General features: G+C 34.5%; 12 protein-coding genes and 1 non-coding gene across 13 annotated transcripts; 8 read left to right on the forward strand and 5 right to left on the reverse strand.

The window, feature by feature from the left end:
* Positions 1 to 541: 541 nt before the first annotated feature.
* Positions 542 to 1,149, forward strand: BmR1_04g08780 (Arf/Sar family, other; the record flags this gene model as incomplete). The annotated part of the gene is made up of 4 exons (XM_012794887.1): positions 542 to 689; positions 713 to 783; positions 806 to 893; positions 914 to 1,149. 4 exons carry the CDS (start codon positions 542 to 544, stop codon positions 1,147 to 1,149), a joined length of 543 nt encoding a protein of 180 aa, XP_012650341.1.
* Positions 1,150 to 1,444: 295 nt separating this feature from the next.
* Positions 1,445 to 2,116, forward strand: BmR1_04g08785 (hypothetical protein; the record flags this gene model as incomplete). The annotated part of the gene is made up of 1 exon (XM_012794888.1): positions 1,445 to 2,116. The coding sequence occupies one exon, from the start codon at positions 1,445 to 1,447 to the stop codon at positions 2,114 to 2,116; it is 672 nt and encodes a 223-aa protein (XP_012650342.1).
* BmR1_04g08790 (hypothetical protein) lies at positions 2,161 to 4,595 on the reverse strand (the record flags this gene model as incomplete). Its single annotated transcript, XM_012794889.1, has 3 exons — positions 2,161 to 2,628; positions 2,649 to 2,996; positions 3,018 to 4,595. The coding sequence occupies 3 exons, from the start codon at positions 4,593 to 4,595 to the stop codon at positions 2,161 to 2,163; spliced, it is 2,394 nt and encodes a 797-aa protein (XP_012650343.1).
* On the forward strand, positions 4,921 to 8,045 carry BmR1_04g08795 (NAT10, KRE33, N-acetyltransferase 10; the record flags this gene model as incomplete). The annotated part of the gene is made up of 4 exons (XM_012794890.1): positions 4,921 to 5,298; positions 5,392 to 6,810; positions 7,017 to 7,151; positions 7,173 to 8,045. The coding sequence occupies 4 exons, from the start codon at positions 4,921 to 4,923 to the stop codon at positions 8,043 to 8,045; spliced, it is 2,805 nt and encodes a 934-aa protein (XP_012650344.1).
* A 209-nt stretch (positions 8,046 to 8,254) lies between these two features.
* On the reverse strand, positions 8,255 to 8,698 carry BmR1_04g08800 (hypothetical protein; the record flags this gene model as incomplete). The annotated part of the gene is made up of 1 exon (XM_012794891.1): positions 8,255 to 8,698. One exon carries the CDS (start codon positions 8,696 to 8,698, stop codon positions 8,255 to 8,257), a length of 444 nt encoding a protein of 147 aa, XP_012650345.1.
* Positions 8,699 to 9,113: 415 nt separating this feature from the next.
* BmR1_04g08805 (leucine-rich repeat protein (LRR8)) lies at positions 9,114 to 10,678 on the reverse strand (the record flags this gene model as incomplete). Its single annotated transcript, XM_012794892.1, has 2 exons — positions 9,114 to 9,837; positions 10,404 to 10,678. 2 exons carry the CDS (start codon positions 10,676 to 10,678, stop codon positions 9,114 to 9,116), a joined length of 999 nt encoding a protein of 332 aa, XP_012650346.1.
* A 21-nt stretch (positions 10,679 to 10,699) lies between these two features.
* BmR1_04g08810 (hypothetical protein) lies at positions 10,700 to 11,228 on the forward strand (the record flags this gene model as incomplete). The annotated part of the gene is made up of 4 exons (XM_021482723.1): positions 10,700 to 10,731; positions 10,752 to 10,844; positions 10,868 to 11,082; positions 11,107 to 11,228. The coding sequence occupies 4 exons, from the start codon at positions 10,700 to 10,702 to the stop codon at positions 11,226 to 11,228; spliced, it is 462 nt and encodes a 153-aa protein (XP_021337895.1).
* Positions 11,468 to 11,540, forward strand: BmR1_04g08811. Its single transcript has one exon. It is a non-coding gene; the product is annotated as a tRNA-Ile (tRNA).
* BmR1_04g08815 (NOG1, nucleolar GTP-binding protein) lies at positions 11,904 to 14,305 on the reverse strand (the record flags this gene model as incomplete). The annotated part of the gene is made up of 4 exons (XM_012794894.2): positions 11,904 to 13,055; positions 13,443 to 13,532; positions 13,554 to 13,988; positions 14,075 to 14,305. 4 exons carry the CDS (start codon positions 14,303 to 14,305, stop codon positions 11,904 to 11,906), a joined length of 1,908 nt encoding a protein of 635 aa, XP_012650348.2.
* Positions 14,453 to 15,379, forward strand: BmR1_04g08820 (cytoplasmic tRNA 2-thiolation protein 1; the record flags this gene model as incomplete). Its single annotated transcript, XM_012794895.1, has 1 exon — positions 14,453 to 15,379. The coding sequence occupies one exon, from the start codon at positions 14,453 to 14,455 to the stop codon at positions 15,377 to 15,379; it is 927 nt and encodes a 308-aa protein (XP_012650349.1).
* BmR1_04g08821 (Rab family, other) lies at positions 15,597 to 16,722 on the forward strand (the record flags this gene model as incomplete). The annotated part of the gene is made up of 4 exons (XM_021482724.1): positions 15,597 to 15,609; positions 15,631 to 15,737; positions 16,180 to 16,491; positions 16,513 to 16,722. The coding sequence occupies 4 exons, from the start codon at positions 15,597 to 15,599 to the stop codon at positions 16,720 to 16,722; spliced, it is 642 nt and encodes a 213-aa protein (XP_021337209.1).
* On the forward strand, positions 16,713 to 17,566 carry BmR1_04g08822 (apicoplast import protein Tic20, putative (TIC20); the record flags this gene model as incomplete). The annotated part of the gene is made up of 3 exons (XM_021482725.1): positions 16,713 to 17,003; positions 17,048 to 17,239; positions 17,324 to 17,566. 3 exons carry the CDS (start codon positions 16,713 to 16,715, stop codon positions 17,564 to 17,566), a joined length of 726 nt encoding a protein of 241 aa, XP_021337896.1.
* A 43-nt stretch (positions 17,567 to 17,609) lies between these two features.
* On the reverse strand, positions 17,610 to 18,282 carry BmR1_04g08830 (conserved Plasmodium protein, unknown function; the record flags this gene model as incomplete). Its single annotated transcript, XM_021482726.1, is given in 6 exon segments — positions 17,610 to 17,672; positions 17,696 to 17,830; positions 17,882 to 17,953; positions 17,974 to 18,118; positions 18,138 to 18,180; positions 18,201 to 18,282. The coding sequence occupies 6 exon segments, from the start codon at positions 18,280 to 18,282 to the stop codon at positions 17,610 to 17,612; spliced, it is 540 nt and encodes a 179-aa protein (XP_021337897.1).
* Between the last annotated feature and the right edge of the window lie 46 nt (positions 18,283 to 18,328).

The raw sequence follows: 18,328 nt of genomic DNA on the forward strand, positions 1-18,328 counted from the left end.
TAATACACTGGGACATAGGGGCATGTATGGTAGATATACTGAGGAAAATATGGTAGGGGAAAATTAAACAGAAATAGTATGTGCCAACATATGGGTGAACAATCAAGATATACATAAATGGTCAATGGTATCACTATGGATATATTGGCTAAATGGTGTAATGGTGGGAAAAATATGGAGATGAAATTATGTGAATATGAATTAATATAAGTAGTGCTACAATATATGCACATATATATTGTGTACATAATTGTAAACATACATATTAAGTGAGCTATAAATTGTACACAATTAGAAGATGTAATTGGCAAAGAATGTTAATTTTTAAATATTTTCGTGTGCGATGAATGATTTAAACATAAAATAATTGTAATAAATGCATTGTAAAAATTATACTCCGATTTTTAGCTATTATGAGTGTATATGCAGAGATGAGCATGGGAGGGTTAGACAGTTTAAGAGCTGTGACATATAGGGCAGTATCAATATTGTCCTGTAGTTGAGATTTTTTGAATAAAAGTATAAAAAACAGGAGGGCCATATGGGTATTAGACTTTCGCGATTAATGAGTCGCCTCTTTTCCAAAAAGGAAGTGCGCATACTCATGGTCGGTCTTGATGCCTCCGGAAAAACTACAATACTATACAAACTCAAACTGGGCGAAGTTGTAACTACAATTCCAACAATAGGTACTAAAATAACTTAATTTTAGGATTTAATGTTGAAACTGTTGATTATAAGAACATTTCATTCACTGTTTGGGACGTTGGTGGCCAGGATAAGGTAACTCTCAGCTAATCTCCAGATACGGCCTTTGTGGAGGCATTATTATGGCAATACTCAGGCTATAATTTTCGTGGTGGACAGCAATGATAGGGAACGCATAGATGACGGTAGGCTTATTGTCATTTAGCTCGGGATGAATTGCATAAAATGCTGAATGAGGATGAGCTTAAGGATGCTATTGTACTGGTTTATGCTAATAAACAAGATCTGCCAAATTCCCTGGGGATTGACGAATTAACCAATCGACTCAAACTGCAACAACTTGAAAGTCGCCCCTGGTTTATTCAGGCAACCTGTGCGACCACTGGTACGGGTTTATATGATGGCATGGATTGGCTGAGTTACAACCTCAAACATTACTAATTGTACCTACGCATACGCAACACTCTAAAATGATACTTTATCACTAATTAAAGTAAATATTTATCTAATTAATAACATTCATTATAATATATATTGTGACTATGTCGCTGGCAGTTACTTGTGATGTATTTGGTACTTTTTCCACGTTAGTTACACACCATAATTAAAACGTTTGTGGTTATTTTATTTTTTGATATAAACTGACTTTTTAAACATATGCAATATATGATATGCACTGTTGTGAGTTATTGTGAAATGTTATCAGTTGGGTGATTGAATATGGTATGTGATAAGTATGTTGTCAATTTTATTACGTTTAGTCCTGTTAGTGCACTCAATCGCTATCACTACCAGAAATGACTTATTTCACGCATTGTGTCTATACAGAAATACGTCCAAAAAAGTAGATAAGCTTAAAAGTGATCTGTCTAAAACATTATCTTACAATTATCACCAGCATAATTTGGGAAATTTTATAAATTCTATAAGAAATAACTATTTACTTCCGGACATTCAACTTAGTCCTGGATCTAGGACATTCTACTCAATCCTTTCATTGCCAAGCTATATTGAGTTGGCTAATCAAATACTACACAAATCCGACGTTTTGATTGAATTTGATTTGCAAATACAAAGCAATTCTCTGTTGGAATCACTGCCAGATACTCATGCTAAGAGAGCTGAGTTACGGGCCGATGCTTATAAGAAGTTTAGACATATAAAATCACAATTGACCGATGGACTGCCATTCTCATCAGTAATATCAGAACATCTAATCATTCGGGATTCATTTAAAACGCTTAATTATGGAGATTCTTGGCGTTTAGTACACAAAAAAGCATGTGAAAATCAGCTTGTTGCCATTTTCAAAAGAATTGCAAATGCAGTTATAAACAAAGTATTCATCCCCCTCCTAGTCACTACACTCAGCAACTTGTTCAAACATTTTCGCATGCAAATAAATTAATTGTACATTATTCATGGTACTATAGTGATTATGCATCATAATAGTTAGAGTATTACACAACCAGTTACGTTTTTCAATTTGTTTTCCAAAATCTGGAGCTTCTTTTCTGACTCCCCTTGCTCACTTTGCAACTTGGTAACGATTGTGCCGTGGATCTTGTTTATAGTTGCTACAAACTCACCCATTCCCTTACTGGCTCTACTGGGATCTGGCGCATTAATATTCTTAACCAGCGCCAAATTGCTATAAAACTCCATGCTGCAAGCACCAAGTTTTTCGCAGGCATTTATTCGGCTTATATTAGCCAATACTGTGTTTTGTCCCCCTTCTTTTTTACTAATGATTTCCACTTCCTGGGCTTCCCTTAGATCGTTTGGCGTAGATGGAAATTTTTGTTGAAATACATCCTTTTCAATATCCTCCTCCAATTTGTTCAAATCATCCACCGTTGGAACATCATCCAAATGGCCTTCAAGAACCCATTCATTAAATATCTTCAGTTCAATTGTAGGCTAGATAACTATTCACTTACGTTGTTTTCTATGGCATGTCTCAATTTACTTGAAAAGTTGCGTTTTTTCGTATTCGCAGCCACACTATTAGTATCATTTGTAACTTTTGATACCTTAGAATCATTGTGCCCAAGTTGCTCCAATATGAAAGTGTGGAAAAGTGTACGATGTAGGAGCGTTTTACTTGTGTTTTGTGCGGTAATATTTGTGAATTGGCTGTTTACTGTACGCAGAAACTCCAGTATTACTTCGTATTGCCAATCTGGCAGCGCGTTAGAGTCACTTAAGTTTGTGAAATTATACGGAGAAATCCCTTTCGTTAAGAATGATTTCAATTGCTGTATGTCTAGTTTGATATCAGAAGGCTTCTAAAATTATCAATAATTTACCTTGTATATCCCCACTGATATCCCCGATTTTCCTGGGTTAGATGATATTGACAATTTATTCGCTCCAACAAGAGCCATTTTAGCCAAGTTCCAAAACTTATGTCGAGTGAACTCAGATATAAGTGATCTAGATATAACTGCCAATAAGGCCATATTCGTTTCAAAGCTATTGTCATCAGAAATTAACACGTATTCTAACGGACTTGGCTTTATGTGAACTGATTTATCTCCTTCGCATTTATTGAGTTTGTCGCTAATTACACTGCCTTTATGGGCCTTAAATTGCGTAGCTGCCCTGGAAAACATAGAAGATCTCTCCTTATCTTTTCTATATATTGCACTAGACAACGATCTAAGTTTGTTTTGCAATTGAATGATTTGGTCAGCCAGTGATGATATAGGCAATGAATTGGCAATTTCACACTGTAAAATTTTGGAATCAACGCTATTATTATCGCATTTAGTATCAACACTTGGCACCGTCGTACATTTTGCGTAGCTCGATCGTTTATTCTTATTACTGCTCAGAGATATTTTTCTATGTTCAGTTACTTTGCACTCATCATTTTCGATGACTTCACTAACATTTTTATTGTTAAAAGGGTTGCTAGTGGTGTGTTGTGTTGTGTCAGAAGATGAATTTGCATATTTAGCCAAAATGGCGTCATTTCTAGTGTCCATTCTCATGTCTACCATTTCAAAACCAACTCTAAGTCGTTCTGTATCATAATCCTTACAGCCTTTTGGCGTAGCTAATATGACAGCTCGTTTGGTCAGTTCATTTTGAAATGCTAGTGCAGATTCAATCCAATATGATAGGGCTTCCATTTTGGACTGGTTAAATCGTTTTGTAGAGTCCGTTTCGCCGGTTCTGAGTATTTTATTCTTCAAAAATCTGCCACCTTTAGCACAATTTTTATTTGTATTGTCATTTGATTCATTGCCTGTAGTGATTGGTGATTCATTTGCCGAAAAATTGCTAAAATCTATCTTTTCAAATATACTGTTTAGAAATGCTTTGAAATCATTTTGATTAACGAATTCCTTAGAAATATCATCAAGCGTTATACAATTATTAGAATTTGCAATTAGTGATACATTGTATGCAATGTGTTTCGTTAAATTTATGACTTCGCTACATTTTTTATCCACCAATTGAAACAAGTTGTTTTTGGAAATGACAAAAGCGACTGCCAGTAATACTTCCCTAGAGCTTTTTTGACTGAATAACTGCAGCATTCTTGGATATTTTAGGTTTTCTAGGTAAATCGGCACAATCACATTTACAGTAGTAGCTGTGCTTTCAAATTCATTTTTATTACATTCATCCGTCAATTTCAAGGATTCATCGGAGGAAACTTCCGATTTGAATCTTCTATTTCCTTCATAAATACTGATTAACACAATCTTGTTTAGCAAATTTAACATCTCATCAAATACATTTGATTGATTTATCGAGGCATCTTGTAGCAAATTTTTAGACAACTTGCCCATTCTAAACTCAGCAGTAATACCATTCAGAGGCGAATTTTGATTGTCCCAATGCAGCAATTCGTCTAGCGCATAATTTATTGCCATTGGCAGATCTATCGCCAGACTCGTTGGTGTCACGGTGATTCATTTTGCCTACAGATTCTTTGGCACAGAAATAATTTTAGATTTTCAGAAAATAAGGGCGGGAAATAAGGAATCCTGTGCCCACATAACTATGAAACATAATATATTTCACTGCATTACTAACACACTAAAATTGACTATAAAAATTAGTCTAATTTCATAGCCGTGGTACTTTTCAGTTGAAAATAACTCTATTTAGATGTAAATTCTAATGAAAAGTACTGTATGTATGAAATTGGGCCAATGTGTATAGCGATGTAATAGTGTCGTGCTTACCAGTATTGTCATGGGGGCCCGAACGAAGAAAGTGGATTCACTAGTTAGGCAACTAATAGAGAAATGCGTCAAATTAAACCAGAGATCGCTGTTATTTATCATTGGAGACAAGAGTAGACTGCAAGTTTCCAATTTACATTACCTACTCTCGAAGGTTACTAATTCTTCGAAGCCTACAGTACTTTGGTGTTACAAAAAGAAATTGGAAGTGTCATCTAATCGCTCAAAAAGACTTAAGATCGCCAAAAAATTAGCTAAGAAGGCGTCTTATGATGCGGAAATTGAGGATCCTTTTGAATTATTTCTATCCACTACCGATATTAGGTATTGCTTATACAAGGACACCAAGCAGATACTAGGACAGACATTCAATATGCTTGTACTACAGGTATTACAGTATATATCGATAAATTTATCATATATACTAATGAATGGCAATTCATTAGTATATATAAATCTTAATACATTGAATTTGATGTAGGACTTCGAGGCCCTAACACCTAACATCATGTGTAGAACCATAGAGACGGTTAAGGGCGGAGGCATAATACTATTTCTACTAGATACCATTAGTTCGCTTGAAAGTTTGTATTCAATAACTATGGATGCTCATCACAAATATTCAACTGCCAGATTCAATACTTGCCAATCTAGGTTCATCAAACGCATGATTTTATCCCTCGTTACAAATTCCAATGCTTTAGTTGTCGATGATGAACTTAACATTTTACCTATAGTCAATAGCACACCCAATTCTAGTACCTTGGACGTTGATAATAACAATGGAACGATAAATGTCAATGCAAGAAATGCTAATGACTCTAATATTGGAGAATTCGACTCTTTAAATATATCTAATTACGCAAATTACGATGATGATGATGATGATAACAGATATTCTGGAGCCAAGCGACTACATTCTATTACTGTAACCAAAGATCAGGGGCAAATATTTTACAGACTTTTAAACATGTTAGTTAATAAAAGAGGCACTGAACATTATGTTGCAATTACTGCTGGTAGGGGGAGAGGCAAATCTGCCGTTTTAGGATTAAGTATAGCTGCAGCATTGAGTTTGGGATTTAGTAACATTTATGTGGCAGCTCCTGTTGCAGATAATGTAGCTACGCTTTTTGAATTTGTCGTTAAAGGGCTTGAAACTCTAGGTTTCAAACCACACACTGACTTTATCATATATTCTTTAGATAAACAAGAAATTGTGCCCATAGAGACGAACAATCTCACAAGATTATTCACTGGTTCCCGTGCCAAAACGACAAAAGTTACTACCCAAATCGTATTCAAAGGTGAAATTAAACAGGCAATAACCTACCTATCTCCTTCAGATTTGAATAACTGGAATTCAACTCTCACTAGTGTAGAACTGTTAGTTATTGATGAGGCGGCAGCGATGCCCATTCACATCTTACGAAAATGCAGGGGGTCCTTTATAACCTTTTTATCATCAACTATCAATGGCTATGAAGGCACTGGCAGGGTATTGTCACTAAGGCTATTTAATGAGCTGGAAAGTAAACATGGTTTGTCGAAGTTGGAGATGATGGAACCCATTAGATACGCGGCAAATGATCCTACTGAGAATTGGCTTACAAAACTACTATGTTTAAATGCTACGGCACCTCCAAAGTTAGGGGATGAAATATCGGCTCCAAATAAATGCGAGTTGTTCCAGGTTGATCGAGATGCTTTGATGTCATTTCATCCATGCGCAGAGGCATTTTTGCATATCTTAAAATCAACATTTATTTCATCGCACTATAAAAACTCTCCAGATGATTTCATACTTATGAGTGATTCTCCATCACATGCCGTATTTGTATTGATTTCTCCGGCAGATAGGATGAATTCTGGCGTTCCCAATGTCATTTGTGCTATTCAAGTGGGTACAAGTCTTTAAAACGAATAAAATGAGTTTTTCACAATTTTCACCAATTTAATACTATACATTTTTGCATATTTTGTTTAATGATGAGTGGCCTCTTGGTCATTTAATATGCTATTCTTAAATTGTATGTTTGTAAAAATTGCTTTTGTCCTATAAATATAAATTTTTATCTTCTTAGACCTTTTAAATATCTAATATAGATATCTCTTGAAGGAAGACTTACGAAAGATGAAATATCGCAGAATATAAACAACTCTAAAATGCCGGCAGGTGATCTAATTCCTTGGACTCTTACGCAATACTATACAAACGAAGATTTTGGGGCATTGAGCGGGGTAATTGAAATTTTTATTTAGGTTCGTATAGTACGTATTGCAGTACATCCACATTTACAGCGCATGGGTTACGGAACACAGGCGATAAAATTGTTGATAAATTTCATCAGTAGTAGCGTCAATAACAATGATGATAAACCGTACAAAACGTTCAGATCTAATGATGATGTAGTTACACCTTTGCTTGTGCCTTGTGATGAAGCTACCTTTGGAATTAATGTGGACTACATAGGGGCTTCATTTGGTTTAACCTGTGGTTTGATTAAGTTTTGGAACAACTTGGATTTCTATCCAGTGTACCTAAAACAGACACCCAATGAGATTATAGGGGAGCATTCATGCATTGTCATAAGGCCAATTACTTCATCATTGATTTCTCAGAGTAAACCAACTTGGCTAAGCGGATTTGCTATGGATTTTTCTAAAAGACTATTGGCACTATTACCTGGTCCATTTAGTAGGTTGCCCTTATACTCTCTAACATACTTGCTATTCAACAATACTGCCAGTGATAATGTAGACAACACAAATGACGTGCATGTGAACATTACACAATTTGTAAATAATAATTTACCATTATCACTGGGGTATAATGATTTGGACAGATTAGATAGATATTCCAAGCAATTTTCCCAACTCAGATCAGTGCTTGACATACTTCCATTTATCGCATTGTTAGTTTTTACTGGAAAGATCAGAATAGAATTATCCATTTTGCAAAAGGTGGTGCTTCTAGGTATCGCTTGTCAGATGAAACAAGCAGATGAAATTGCAGCTGAGCTAGATTTGCCATCCAATCAGATTTTGTCCATTTTACACAGGACAATTTTCAACATAAATGCACTGATAAGGGACGGGCTGACCAAACAATTAGAGAGGGAGACAGTGAATTAGCATCAATTCAACTTATTCAATGAAGTAACATTTTCTGTAAAATTATATATAACATCATAGTCCAAAGTGGCTAAGAAAGAGTATCATTATCATGATCCATACATTATGTATTGTTGGAGATGGATATTAACTTGACAGAAAAATTAGGTTAGTAAAAATTTGAGAATGAAAATGATTTCATAGTAAATAACTAAATTATTAATTGTCTATTAATTCCTTAAACTCCCAGTATTAAGTTTTTTTCCAATCCTTCCATAAATCACTCTGTCCAGTTTGCCAATCAATTCAATCTGTTTCTCAAACTCCCATAGTTGGTTTTTAATAACTTCATATTTATCTTTATAAAATTTTAGATCCTTTTCCAAATTCTTGATCAGTTCATCGTTGTTATTTGATTTTTGGATAGGTTCCCTTTCATGATAGTCATTATACGAATGGGTACGTAGTAACACTAGGAATTTAAAAAGTTCTGTTATTGGATGATTAGCACCAAAATTATCACCAGAGATCATTAAGATATTGTCTAGTACCCGCTTAAAAATTTCATTTAGGGACAACGAATCTTCTAGATCTTTTATGTGCTTTCCATAGATTAAGTCGAACCCACGTATAAATTCATGAAATTTGTTACAATTACTGCAATGTGTGTTCATAATCACTAATAACAATGTTAAATTTGTATGTTTGTAATGGTAACTAATATTTCACAAATGCTTACACTAAATACGCAAATTAATGTTTTGTTATATTATCCAAGATACATACTAAAAGGAAATGCATCGAATAATTCAATATTGATGCAGATTATATTATGTGGGCAACATTCCGGATGAACGATGATATACCTAAAGTTGGATATGGATTTTTTAATTATAAATTACAAATACAATCTACTATTAATTGTAGTATAACAGACTGCGACAGCAATAACATTACCATTATTAGTGAACACAAAATATTTTCAACATCTACAAAAACGTTTATTATTACCAGAATATATTATTCACAAGTGTTATAATACACAACGAAATATTTGTCGTTGATAATGATAAGTAAAATACAAACAGATTAATCAGCGATCAAATTTGCCAGGGTTTCATTGGAGTTATTAATCCACCCTCCCAATTTCTCCATCAAATGGTTTGATTCCTCAACAAATCTCTTTTGATCGCTAACAACTTCACTTGTATCACATAAAGTGTCAGCCGTTTCTAAAGTGTCCAAATGAAATCCAGGCTTTACCGTATTTCCAGTTCTAGTCTCGGTTACCTTTCGAAGCCTATCATTTACAGATGTAGCATTAATTTTAAATGATTCTGTGCGAGTTGACCCTTCCAGTAGTAGGCCACCACTCCTAGTGACTATTGACGGGGTAAATTCTACCCTATCTAATTTGGATATTGAATCCTCCAGGCAATCTAAATGGAGGATCAATTGAGGGAAATTTTTGATAATCTGATACAAATTCTCCACCTGTCCCTCATCGAAATGATTGCCCTCAAGTCTAATAGTCAACTTGTCTGAACTCCCCCAAGGAACACATGCTAAGAGAACGCCAAAGTTAGAAATGCGATTATCCCTCAAATCTAGATATTCTAATCCTCTAATGGTCTCTATGCCACTTAGGGATTCCAAAGTATCGAAACTGTTACCTTTCAACGTCAATTTCTTCAATCCGATTGCGGAAGAACTCCTAGGAGCCTCTAAATTATCATCTAACCATTCTTCTGTTGTTGCACTCAAAAAGTTTCCGTCCAAATTAAGCTCTACTAGTGAATTTGGTAGCACAGATCTGATTTAGTTTCATAGTAAAGCGTATTGTATATGTATTATCAACGTAAATGAATATAATTATTATTACAAGATATATGCAGAGAATGTATTTAGAATCAGATATATGATGCTATTGTTATACGGTAAGAATAGAGCAAAAATAAAGATTAAATATTTCTATAAATATCACATAATGTGGATTATAAACGTATTCATACAAAATATATAGTTTACAGATTTGACATGATTCTATAGTGCGAATAAATTATTAAATTGAGTAGAATTGAGAATTAAAAGGACGTTTAACAAAATTTATTAAATCCTAATAATAGTTTTACATTATTGAGTAATACTTAATGAAATAAGTGCGTATAGGTAGATTTATAAATGATGATATACGTGCGTTAAAAAAAATTAATATATGAAAAGAAATGCCAAATATGTGAATTTATAATTTACACATGAGTATAAATGCAATTTCAATGGACTGCTAGTATAGATATTGATGATTAGTATAGGCAATTGATATGGTATATATGTGTATGGAAATGTATATCAGTGCAAAACATGAGATAGTGTGATTACCTATTTTTGCCGATGAAAATGGACGTGGTAGACTGAGAATTGTGGTAAAAGCCAAATATTTCGATCTTATTGTTCGACAAATCTAGTATCTCCAAGTTTACAAGCTTGTCAATCCCATTCAATTCACTAATTAGATTGTTAGAAAGATCAAGCCGTTTAAGATTTATAAAGGTTTCAATACCTTTGGTAGAAATTACGTTTTTGCCGGAGAGATAGAGCGATTTTGTCTCCTTAGAATGTTCGGTGTGAGCGATCTCTAGCATTGAGGAGCCCATCTGGTCCCCACAATAAGAATCATGAGAACTCATTTCTTACGTAATGCATACAGGTAACATAATTCTTACTAAGAAATGCAGTGCAACACTTTGGCCCGGATAGATATAGAAGGGCGTTCAATTGTATGACCAAGTTCAAGACAATGCAGCCCTTCGCATCCCGCACGTATTGCACACTCACTTAGACAGTAACCCCGTATCGCTGCGATTAGCGAGTATCGTTACTCTTAAAGATTCATTGCAAACTAGCAGTGGTGTGCAAACAAATTTGCATGATATTTTGGATGGCACTGGAATTGTTGGTGAGTTAACTGCTTCCTTGTGTGGTCTAGTGGATCGAGTCAACGAGAAGTCTTTGATTGCACTGCTCAGACAAATCAACACTGCCCACAACAAGTTTAGAGGTAGCCCTTCCATGACTAATCTAGAATCGGCTATGGTCGACGATCTACTCTCTACGTGTTTTGACAACTACCAGTGCATGCTACCATTACTCAGGACATTCGTTTGGGTGATAGGCACTAGCAACACTTCAATCAATTATATCTAATAACTATAATTATCATTATACTTTCCGGTCCTAATTTACAATCATCATTGTTAGGTTGTTAAAATCTTAACTATATTGTAATGCATTAATATTCGATTAATTGATGTGTAATACATTTCAAGATTGTGTTTTGGATAATTTTTGTTAATTTTATCTATGTGCTATCCGCCCCTAGACATGAATATACAAATATATAATATGGTAATAGAAGTTGATAGTGCAAAAGTCGCTCCTGACGGGATCCATTAGCTCAGTGGTTAGAGCGTCGGTCTTATGTACCGAATGTCGTGGGTTCGATCCCCATATGGATCAGTTGTCGATGCCCTTTTTATTCGAATTGATACTATTTATCATTCATTTTCACAGAGATTAGGAGTTAATCGTTTGTTTAGTTATTTTGTCACGTTTACAGTGCTTATTGAATATGTAAAGGCGTGGCTTATTTGTCACTATTAAATATTTACACATTCTTTTTATTTACTAGTAATTACAATGGAATTACATGTATTTGCATTAAAAAGAGCGATGATGTATTAAGATTTTAAATATGTATACAATAAACTCAGTTACGTACATAATCTATAGTCATATGTATATGATATAAATTTATACATTATATATTATATATAAACAAGTACAATGACAATATAATTAATGTGTTAAAAGGTTAATAAACTATCTATGGTTGGTCTTGCCAATGCCCCGCTTGCCCGAGAACAGATGTTTTGGCATTTTGACGTTAATCGATCTGTCATTTTCAGCCCTAACGCCCTTTGGCATTTTGGGCTTCTTGATAAGCTTAAGCTTTCTATCCCTCTGTACTGACATGCCCATGCTTTTCTTGGCCAATAGACTTATTCTATCTGTTGACTTTTGGTTGATATTAGCTACCAATTTATCAGAAACGTCAAGCGTATTCATGTCATCCTCACCCTTGCCAATCATACTCAATTTCATTAGTTTACTTGCTCCCAATGATTTTCTAGCTTTTTTGGCTGTTTTGGCTTTGATGGCCATACTGATCTGTGCTGGACCGTTTCTCTTCTTCTGCAATTTCCTCTCCAATTGTTTGGCCTTGATACTCGAGTGCATTTCATCCAAAGCATTTTGCATACTCTTCCACTCTCCATCTATTGGGTCATCATTAATTTCTCTCATTAACAATTGCTCTTCCATCTCTAACATTTTAAGTCTCTCATCTATGTCAGGATCCACAAAATCAAAGACGTTTTTTCCGTCGTAGATCTCTGGAAATACATCGTATTTCCAATTGGGATCATCTAGTATGTAATTTTTCCTCAAATCGATGGAATACACACCAGGGCCGCCATATTTGTCCTCCAATTCCTTCTCCGTCATAAAACTTGCACCATTCGACTTATCAATGTCATCTCCATCCATGTCGCTGTCCAATTTCATATTCATTTTAGCACGTATTATAGATTCAGGGATATTGTGTGGCCTAGGCTGCGCATTTGTCACATACAATCGGTTCATTAACATTTCAGCCTTCTTAGAACTTGCCTTTTCACACACCCTCTGATCCAACAACATTTTACACGCCTTATTTTTTGAATCGTCAACACCTTCGCCACTTAAAGTACTGCATTCCTGATATGCTACGAGAGGCTCATTATTTGCCATTTCTTCGATTAATTTTTTGTGTTCTGGCATTAAACTATCTACTGGCATTGCATCTATCTTGTTAAGTACTATAACGATGGGCTTGGAGTGGAAAAGGGCTTTGATTGAGTGATAAAGTTTCACTTGCTCATGTATTTTAAAGCCACACTCTTCACTAATATCAATGAGGTAAATTATGGCAGCCTATGTTATGCAATAAATAATAAGTGTAAAATAACACATGTATAGATTTTTTATTGAGAATTGCCTATAAGTACATTTAATGCAATTCATTCAAATCACGTTGGAATTTTTTAGTATATTCAATCAACGCATAAATATAGAGGACATTTTAATGAAATTTAAGGGGATATAATGTAAATTTTGATTTTATCGATTAAATTGTCAATACATCTAACACTTAATGGATTCGAACTAGAAATTTTCGATTTATACAATAAAATACTAATATATTACGAGTATCTAGTCAAATTTTATTCGATATACAGAAGAATATACAAAAACTATTGAATGTTACAAATATTAAACTTTCAAGAATTAAAATATATGGATATATGAATATCTACTTACTGGTATGTGAGCTAAGGCTGTTATGGCGGTCATTTCAATTGTATTCATATCTTCCAATGGATGATCTAACAAACCAGGCGTATCAATTATCTACATAAAATCACCTCATACCTGCCATCGAATATAGTTATAATCAAAGTGACCAACGTATAGAGATTTTGTGGTAAAGGAGTATGGTTGTACATCCACATTAGCATGGCTGACATGGTTCATGAAGGACGATTTTCCAACGTTAGGATAGCCAGTTAGTATAATGGTTCTCACATGTGGATTAATTGAGGGTAATCTACCCATATGTTGTCGAACATCTTCCAAATATTTGAGTGACGCATCCAATTTCTTCACAGCAGTGCACATTCTACCCAATGCAGCACGCTTCAACATTTTACACTTATACAATGATGAACCATATTTTAACATTCTTACATATTCCTTGGCAACCCTATCCACTACTCCCTTTATAGCATTAACTTGACCTAGGGCACATTTGTAGTGGTCACGATCGTATAGTACGTTAAAGAGATCAGAGTAAAAAGGGTGGATATCCTTAATTAAATAGCTAAAAGTAGTGAATTATTATATTGTTTTTAGAATGAATATAATAATTAATGTGATTCAAAGAAGGGACTTACATCAAGCTTAGGAAGCTCCGTGAGAATCTGTTGTAGCCGATCGCGAAGAACTTGTTGACAATACTTAACCTTGCGCATATAAAAATTTCTAATTCTAGAAATCTTAAATTGTTTATGAACTTCAGTTGGAGTTTTCCTCTGGGTTTGCGATAGCACTATGTCGATAAGTTTTTTGGCCCCTGGAATCGTGGTGATATTTTTGAAATTATAAAGTTGTCTCTGTTGTGCCATTTCACTCTAATTATATTAATGGATTATTTATTGAGACAAATTATGGGTTAACTAGGGTCAACTCCTCTAGCGTCAACTGAACAGCACCAGAATTATAGCCCGCCATTACATACGCTTCATTCTTATGGTGTATATAGTTATTAATGTATGATATGCAATTATTGTAACACGCGTCCACCATGTTTGATCCGACAATTCACTGGGCGGCACTGTTGTAAAGAATGTTTCTTAGATAATTTCGTTAGTGAAATCCACGAGACTATTGTACAATATGACATGATCAATAACAATGATCGTGTTTGTGTCGGTGTCTCCGGAGGAAAGGATTCAAGTGTTTTGATAGACATTCTTTATAATATAAAGGTCACATATGGATACAGTTGGCAGCTATTTCTACTGGCCATTGATGAGGGCATTAAGGGCTACAGGGATGACTCTCTGGCAGTGGTTCAACACATAAAGGACAAGTATAATCTTCCTCTAGAAGTCCTAAGTTTCAAGCATAGTTTCGGACGAGATATGGATGAGATTGTGATTAAAACGGGGTCAAAAAATAATTGCACTGTTTGTGGCGTCTATAGGAGGAATCTCCTAAATCAAGGAGGGAAATTTATCCAGGCAAATAAAATTTGTACTGGTCACAATGCAGACGATGTGGCTGAAACGCTACTTTTAAATCTTTTTCGTGGCGATTCGCTAAAATTGGTACAACAATCAAGTCTTTTAAACAATGTGGATGGGATCACTAGGATTAAACCATTGTTCAAATGCGCCCAGAAAGAGATAGTTCTATATGCTAGATATGCTAATATCGAATACTTTTCCACTGAATGTAAATATTTGAAGGATGCATATCGTGGGAAGATGCGAGATTTTATAAACAGGCTGCAAATCACCAATCCAAGGTTGGTTATCAATCTGGTAAATTCATCCCTCCAGTATGGAAGCTCAAAAAGCATTGAAAGTGTTGAAATTGATGCAAACAGAAGCAAATGCGAAAACTGTGGTTCACTAGCAGATGGGAGGCTATGTAAAATGTGCCAAATTACAGAAAAGTTGAACAATACATTATAAAATAGGTAATATGTATTTTATTGTAAAATAATTGCGGCAGAACATAATTTTAAACTAGAATAGTAGCAATATTATTTGAAATATATGTAAATATGCGAGATTAGTTACATGCAAAGTGTATTGGAAAGCATAAGTAACTAAATTACTAGGTATATACTGATAGAGGATGGCATACATGCGGTACCCGACATAATACATGCTATGCAAGTTATGAGTGATGAGTAATGCCGGTAATGACGGTTATAATTTAGGATTTGGGATAAAAAAGTATAAAATTGTACTTTTGGGTGAACAATCATCCGGGAAAACATCTATCGTTACACGTTTCATGTATGATACTTTTGAATCCACTTACCAGGTACAGCACTCAAACTTATCATAAATTTTGAACTATGACTAAAATTGTGCGTTTTATAACATTTATACAAAATTTGCAGAATCACATTTGCTATTACTAAATATATTCAATGGATTATAATAATATGAATAATTGATTTTATATTTTCATCCTGTGGCAAATTTTACTATAATTTATTTGTATAAATTATTTTATTTTCTTAAATTAAAATTTGTATCTTCGTAACATCAATGATCTTGCGTTTATCGTCCAAGCTCAACTCCATATTATATGCACTTCACGCGTAAACATAATTATATTCATTTATAATTTATGTAAATTATTTATATGTTTATATAAATGTTAAATTTAATATTAATCAATTTTAATTTGATTGGTTGCATATTTATTTGAACTATGGTTAAGATTTTATAACCGAAAAACAATTTACAGTATCATATAGGCCACAATTGGGATAGACTTCTTAAGTAAGACGATAACTGTGAAAAAGACTCAATTGAGGCTTCAACTGTGGGATACAGCTGGGCAAGAACGCTTTAGAAGTTTGATGCCCAGTTACATACGAGATTCCTCGGCTGCTGTGATTACTTATGACATAACAAATCGTAAATCCTTTGAAAATACTACAAAGTGGATCGATGATGTTCGAAGAGAAAGGGCTAATAACGCTATTTTGATTCTGGTGGGTAACAAAACAGATTTGGTGGATAAGAGACAGGTCTCATATGAGGAAGGAGAGGAACATGCCAAAAAGGTAGGCAGATCAGTGAAATAGTATGGAATGATATTTCAGGAAACCAGCGCCAAAGAAGGAACAAACATATCCAAAATCTTCTTTGATGTGGCGGAATCACTTCTTGACTTTAATGCGGGATCCGTTACTATACCCGAGAAGCTGGTTGACATAGACTTACATTCATCTGCCCCCTATACCAAGAAGGGTTGTGGTTCAGTCAATATGGTATCATTTAAGAGATGCAACTAAGTAGTTATTTCTTTGTAATTTATACGCAACTTATTAGTTTATCACTATCTGTATACGCACATTCGCGGATTCGTAGCCATCATGCTAAGAATCTTGCGTTTATAACATCAAGATCTATTGCGCATAGCTTTACTAGAGTTAAGAATGGAAATTATACTCGAGAAGTAGAAAAAACTGAAACTAAAAGGCCGACAAAACTAATCAAAGATACAAATACCACACTATCAGAGCGTCTACTAGCCTCTAGCAGCTACATAATACCACTCTCAGATGCGTTACAGGTAACTGCCACTCCTTTGTTAATTTCAAATATTTATCTATTTAGGCCTTTGCTTTCCCTCTGATAAAAGTTTTTCCGCATAACTTGTCACGTATAATTGAAAAAATCGTAATATTCCAATCTAACCTAAACCAACTACCTCTCTACTCCTTCTCAATGTTCTCATTCATCTATTTCATCTTTGTCAAAAAGAATCTACTGCAATTTTCATACTTCATTAGATATAACTTCTTACAGGTATGCACAGATAATTGATTTTTAAATCATATATCATATTTTATCATATTCAGCAGAAGCCTTACTTAATGCCAAATAACATAGGCGCTGCTTCTTGATATGTTTGAGCATTTAATATCGACGGTTTACTTCCAAGTTTTTCCATTTTCCGTGCCAGATGAGACGATAATCACACAAATCGCCTTTTATAGCTCAATTATTGCGGGATTTGGTAGTTGCTTCCTTGGAATAATTCATTCCCTTTTATCTTATTATCCATGGTTTCCAATAATCTCCGATGCAGTTATTCTACATATCGGTAAGGCACAAGATCTGTCAAGCAAATAGCGGTCAAACTCGTATAAACTAATTTTGTATACTAACATTTGTTCTAAAATTTACATAAGGGTACGATCTCTAGCAAACTGCTTAAATCGTAACCATCATTAGACTCCTAAATTAAACGCTAAAACTGACCTCCAATGATAATACATTAGCAACCTTTCCAGTGAGATAATCTACAATAGTTCTATCAATATCTACGTGTAAAATTGGCTGCAGTTGTCTGACCATGGAACCCCTGCCCTTGGCCGTACTGCAAGTCATGATCCTCTGTGTAAGTTTTGATCAACTATTATGAATTTATAAGTTTATTATGCTTACATGCTTAAGTATACTAGACCCTTCCTTGTATACACACTGGATTAATTGTTCATCCGTAATGTGGCTTGGTAACTAAGTAAGTTGCGTGCTACTTGTGTGATGAGGTAGAGATTTGAAATTTTTGCGATTTCCAACAGAATCTCCAGATTCCGCATATTTACTACAATATTATCATTTGTAACAGTGACTACACATTTGTTTAGACACAAAGATATACATGGTAGATTGCATTTTGGTCTACATTAGTGGATACTACTCCTTTTTAATAGTTATAGTACGGCAATTGGCAAATGCGATGACTGTATGAGATGTGGATTACTGGTTATAAATATTAAAATTACATATATTGTAAGGGGCACATTGTATCTCGGTGAATTTAATACTTCTTCAGACCCAACCATAATACTCATGAACCCAATGACTGACTATACCTCTGCCCACACATGA

This window comes from Babesia microti, chromosome IV (genome assembly GCF_000691945.2).
Source record: "Babesia microti strain RI chromosome IV, complete genome".
In the NCBI taxonomy this organism is placed as follows: domain Eukaryota; phylum Apicomplexa; class Aconoidasida; order Piroplasmida; family Babesiidae; genus Babesia; species Babesia microti.